At 26.6% G+C, this 6,489-nt stretch overlaps 1 protein-coding gene across 3 annotated transcripts in view; it reads right to left on the reverse strand.

Moving 5' to 3' along the window:
- The window catches only part of LOC100168794 (glycoprotein 3-alpha-L-fucosyltransferase A), a 35,700-nt gene that overhangs the window by 10,316 nt on the left and 18,895 nt on the right, over window positions 1-6,489 (reverse strand). For all 3 annotated transcript variants that reach the window (XM_029490853.1, XM_029490852.1, XM_029490851.1), the window contains 2 exons: window positions 5,695-5,855; window positions 5,446-5,610 (listed from right to left, as the gene is read on the reverse strand). In XM_029490853.1, coding sequence (XP_029346713.1) covers window positions 5,446-5,610; window positions 5,695-5,855 — 326 coding nt within the window. The remainder of the gene's footprint in view (window positions 1-5,445; window positions 5,611-5,694; window positions 5,856-6,489) is intronic.

Raw genomic sequence — 6,489 nt, forward strand, 5'->3', positions numbered from 1 at the left:
CGGTCTGTTACACCATGTTCAATATAATCATATACACGTCTCACCCAAAATCTCCACCATTCCTCCACATAAAGCCTTAATAGCTTTATTTCTCCTACTACAATATAGTACCTTATCTTTTAAGAAAATTGGATAAAGATGGTAATTTAGACACGATATTTTTCGATTTTCTCAATAATTTTTTAACACCGCGGGGAAAACTATCAAAATACCTTATGCTAAGCTGTTTTTTTAACGCTTTGTTTATCAGTTTATCACTATAAAAACGAATACAATTTTAAAATAACCACTGAAAAAATGAAAATATGTGAATTTATATTTATATTTATTTTTATTTATTTATACTTATTTATATTTATTCAATTTACTATTGAACATAAACATAATTTATGAATCTAATTTCAAATTATTTAATTATATAATATTGCTACATATAATTAGTAATTGTTACACTGATCCTCCGCTCAGAATCGTTTTTTATCGAAGGCAATCATTTATCATTGCATTCATATCGAATACTGTAATAATACACTACCATGTCCGAGGACCGAAAGGACGATGGACAAACTTCCAACACCGCTGGCACACTCCGCCCTCCTAAACTTACCCACTTATAGATTATGAGCGAGGAAGCTAGTGTTTTACAATGGTGTTTATTTTTATTTTATTTTTTTATCCTGTATAAAATTTTTTACCAGAAGGAGTGCTTTGATTTCAACTTGTAGTATCTTATTTTTTAGAAAATTGGATCAAAATGGTACTTTAAAGAAGTCATTTTTTCAATTTTATCAAATTAGCTTTTATAAGTAAAGTATAAACTCATCAATATTTTCAGTGCTGGTCTGTACGTTATTATTAAATTTAATATTCACATTCATTTTCGGTCACGCCACTAAAGTCGCCATATTATTAAAAGTCCCCGCCGAGTTGAAAGACTAAATTGAAATTGAAAAATCCAGCAATCGTCGTCGGACCTAATGAAATCGAATAAAGCGCACGAAACGAAATCAAAACTACATTATGCGCCGACGACCCGGCGAAAGCTCTTTAATAGCCAGCAGAGGTCCGTTCAAATAGGCTATTATCCCTTTTCGCGTGGTGATATCTGTTAATTTCAACATCATGCGTGCATTAATACATATAAGTATATATATATATATATATATATAGATATAGATATCCACAATTGCTTTAATTATAATTACGAAGGTTATCGAATTTCCATTAAGACACTTACACTTCAATTTTGAATAACGTAGAATAACGATGGCGTGGATTACAGTATATTATATTATTAAAAATATAATTTATACCAATATCCGTGTGTTATATACAATATACATAGATATAGAAGAATACATTTATGACTTTATGACTTATGAGAAGCACGATGGACAATAGCATATATAATATTATATAATCTGTTTGTTATACATGGAAAACGTACGTTTATATTAATTTTTTGACACGAATAGGAAAATTTGATATTTTTTAAATAAGACACTTAGAGTTTCCACAACGATTTGTATTCGTAAAGACCATGGTGATCAACAAGTAGTTTTCATACCCTCACAACTACATTATATTATGGCATAGAGTAAACCAAACATCCGAGCGCCTGTAAATTGTTAAAAGAAATATATTTTTAAATTACTGCAAATGCGTATGTTCGTATGTGCGTGTGTATTCAGAACAAAAACTGAAGAAGATAGATGATAGAATAATTTGTTGAAGTGTAGTATCTTCTTATAATCATCGGTGATAATTCTAATGGTGCGGAAATCAAAAGATAAAAAAAAGCGACCGAAGACCATTTCCACAACTCACAAAAATCACCCCGCCCTAGAAAACCGACTAATCCACGTTTCTCTTTCGAGCCGTTTAACATGCCTAGTGCCTACAATGTTTATATTATGGACATCTGCAAGATAATTTAACAAGATTTGCACAAATAATATTATATTACAACTGACAAAACAGAAATACGTGCCGATATAAATTTTGACACTTTCCCGATCACATGACGCAACACAAACTTGGTTGTGGTAAGGCAAGTTTAAAGGTAAGCCCAATGTATAATGCAAATGTCAAACACCTAAATAGTAATCAACATATTTTTGAGGGAGTGTGGGACACTATTCTACGTTAGCCAGAAACTGCAAATAGGGCATAGAAAGAATTATGGTTTTTGGTAGGTAGGAGAAGAGTAATTAAATATTATTAAATATATAAGGTATTGTTACAGATCGAGAGAAAAATATAAATAGCACTGAAAGATAACCATAATCGAATTGGTAGTCGATTATTTTTATATTTTTAAATTATTACAAAGAATGAAAGAAACAATGTAACAAATATATATTGTACAATTATGAACTATACAATTTTTATTTAATCAAAAATATATTAATTTTAATAAAACAAAACAATTATTGATTATTAGTTGCACAGATTATACTGTTCTGAAATAAATTAAATTACTGTATTTCCTACAAACAATAATGTGAATTCAGCTACATAACATAAAGCATTTTGAAGGGGGAAAATTAAATTAGCATCTCTCCGGTTTTTTTCTTTAGACCAACAAACATTACAATATATTTTGCGAATAAAACTCAATACTAAAAACATAATATGTATATAAGACCTAAACATTTAATAGTAGATTAACAGAATTGTAAATAGTATCTAATAAACGATACGGTTTATTTCAACGGTGAAACTGTTATCTTCTCTGAATAATACATCCACGCCTTTTTTTTCTCGATTTGTTTGACAACATATTTTATATCTTTGTCGTCTGTCTGATTATATGATAATATTCCTATGGTCCAAATTACAGCCAATAACAATCTATCAAAACTGTAACGAAATCTAATTATTATGTGAGCAATAAATAATATGGTACCTAAAACCATATATAACTTAACGTACCTCATTAATTTTTGAGACCATAACATAATTAGGAGACATGAGGATCCTGGGAATCCCAAATTTGACAAAAATCGATCAAATTGTCGAGATTTCAATGAAGAATGATTTTCATTTCTTAAATAATAATAAAAAATCTGTGGAAAAATGCCCAATTACTAAACTATTTAAGAATTAAAAATTCCGTACTAAATATTTTACTGTGTATTTAATTTAAGTGTACTTTGTAGGTATTGCCAATATTATATTTAAAAAATCTGATATTTTATTGATAGTAAAATTTATTAAAAATTTGGATAATTAACAGCCAAATTCCTTTTAAGAGAACAAGGGTTTTGTGATTATGTAACCCCAAAACATAAAGAGGTTTAGAGGTACATCTTCAGAACTCAGTTCAGAGGATTTCCGAATGAAATTTAGTAGGTAGTACGTACTAGGATACACCTAACTATATATATATTATATATATACCTATTATTTTCGTTACAAAAATATAAACTAGTTTTAAATAATTTTAAAAGTAATTTTAGGCTAATTAAAAAAGTTCCAACACTTTTTTTACTTTTTAAACTATTAATATTTTAACTTCAGTAAAATCGTAAAAACCTCATATTATAATAAATATTATAAATTCTTTATATTATCTATTATTTATTTAAAAATGAACTAGATACCATAAACTTTTAAACTTAAATTTAAAATGTATTATAATATTTTTAAGCCCTACTATAAAGTTAATATATTATTTTATATATTATGTATATTAATTTGGAAACTCATATTAGATTTTCAAAATACTATGAAGCCATAAAGTTATTATACGAATTACGAACTGTATTATACTCAAATTAAATACCAATTCGAAAAATCATGAGATTTTGAGACATTATCAGTAACAAATAACCATGTACTCGTTCAATTTTTAAATATTTCATATCAATATTTTAAACATTTAATTTTTAAAAAAAAGTTAAGTAGGTACACTGAACCTGACATTGAATGTCTAAAATAATTTAAAGAAAAATAATTTAATACATACGTTTTATAATGTATTATTTAAGTATCATATAACTCCCAAACAGGATCATTTTACAAAAGCGATGTACAACTGCATTCTAATTTAATTATATTAGAGTATAATACTAACCGACGAGCTTCAGTAGAACACGTCAACCGTCAACGAAGGACCTAAGCGGATCGGTATGACAATATTCTGGGAAATATCTCTCATTTACAGTATGTAACTACACGCAATATCATAAAAATAATTATAAAAACTACATTTTATTTATGTTGCTTTATGTAATTGTCGGTTTATGTAACTTTTTTTTTTAAAACTTAAACTAGTTGTTATTAAACTTAAATCAATTTATCTAAACGAGTAATGGTGTAAAAAATCGTATTTTCATTATACTCGTAATTTAAAACATGCATTTTTAATTCGATTTCCATTCAATATAACCCAACTACTGTTTGCATACTATCCAAATTTAAAACATTAAAATAAATAGTTAATGAATAAAAAATAAAATTAATATAATTCTCTAGCCTGAATATTGCTAATTTTTTTACAATATAAAATAAAAATGTGTAATTTTTCATATTCCCACTAATTTTCTTTACTATCTTAAGTTAAATAATTCATAAGAAAAACAAAAAGTTTACATTGCTTGCAATTATGTTAATTGATACTATCTCTAAAACTTCTATAATTATAATTTATCCAAACGTACACCTATACATAAAAACATTAGAATACGTGCACGTTCTAGAAATGCAGTTATAATTACACAATACAAAAGCCTACCTACCAATTATGTAAAGTATGCCTAAATAGTATCATATTAATTTCAATTAAAACTTAGTACAAATAATAAAAACAATTGAATTAAATTAAAGCAAGATCTAAATGATAACAATATTTTTCAAAAATCTGATTTTTATGTAAATGTTTAAAAACGTGCATAATACCCATCATGAAAAATACATTTCCTAAAATAGGTATGAAATGTATTTCTATATAATAGTAGCTCAGTAGATTAAAGAACTATAAAAAGAACCTAACTAGAACCTTAAAATTAAATTAAATAATATTTCTTCTATACTTAATATGTACACAACAACATTTATATGAACTTATTTTACTTAAGATAATGTAATAAAGTAATTAAAATTTAAGTCTTAATAAATTTTAAAGCCCTTTCAGTATTATATTATAATATTATGTAATGAATAAATAAATAAATAGGTAATAGTAGTACTTAAAATTATAAAAAACATATTTTAACCAAAAAAATGTACCGAAGCTAATGAAAGAGGTATCACCCTGAAGGCCTGAACCAACAAAATACAAAACAATTTGTATTACCTACTAACAAATTTTTATATTTCTATTTTCAACAACTTAGAGTATAATCAGTACTTTTTTTTTTAATTAAACGATAAGAAATATTTTAAAAGTTGAATGGATAGATATAGAATGGAACAAAATAGAAATCAAATAATTTACTTTACCGGTTTGATTCCTGTTATCTCAGTAATATCTATTGCTAACATAATCATGAATAATATAATCCACATGGAACAATGCAAATAAAAGTGTATAATTTCAGCATGATATAATATGTTCAGATTCCATAAACATATCTCAGGAACTTCCTGCCAAAATCCAATAACTCCCTTTAACATAAATGTTTATATTTAATTACACAATATCGAGTTATCGTACAAAAAAAATGTTTATTGTTAATTAATAATTATTACATTTAAAATAGATGAAAGCAAGACAATTTTAGTAAATTTGAAATAACAATCAGGTAATCCACATAAGTTGCCGATCCGTTCAATCACAACTCCAACTATCGAAGGTAAATATAAATAACTAGATGCGAGTGTCCAGTTCACAATTATCCTAAAATAAATACCTAAAACAATAGGGTTTTTTAAAATATAGTTAAGCATAATATATATTCACGTGTAAATACACAATGTATCATAATAATGAATAGGTACAATTACGAATTAATATAAAATATATTATATTAAACGTACACCATTATCATAATATTTACGATAAGATAAACAATAAAAACAACAATTGTATATATTCAGTGGCGTAGCCAAGGAAGGGGCTGAGGGAGCTATAGAGCGCCATTGACTGTGTTGACCTTAGAATTTTATCAAGATTAATAAAAAAAATAAAAAGTGTAAATTAAAGACATATTGTATTTGTATACTTAGCCCCCCCCCCCCATACAAAATGCCTGGCTACGCCACTGTATACATTTATACGCAATATTGAAAAAAGTGGGTAAGTGGATGTCGCTCTGCTGTACAGTAGGTTACAAGTGGGTCACTATATAATGGATAGTATTAAATTTGAATTCAATGATATAATCACTGTATAAGAAAAACGATTCTGAGCGGAGACGGTTTGTCAGTCTAGGTATTAGACATATCTATTATAGGTATACTTATCTATGGTATTAAAAAAAATTGATCTATAATAGGTATCAACAATAAATTCCAAATTAATCATATCACAATATCCATTAGGTA

This window comes from Acyrthosiphon pisum, chromosome A2 (assembly GCF_005508785.2).
Source record: "Acyrthosiphon pisum isolate AL4f chromosome A2, pea_aphid_22Mar2018_4r6ur, whole genome shotgun sequence".
Lineage (NCBI taxonomy): Eukaryota > Metazoa > Arthropoda > Insecta > Hemiptera > Aphididae > Acyrthosiphon > Acyrthosiphon pisum.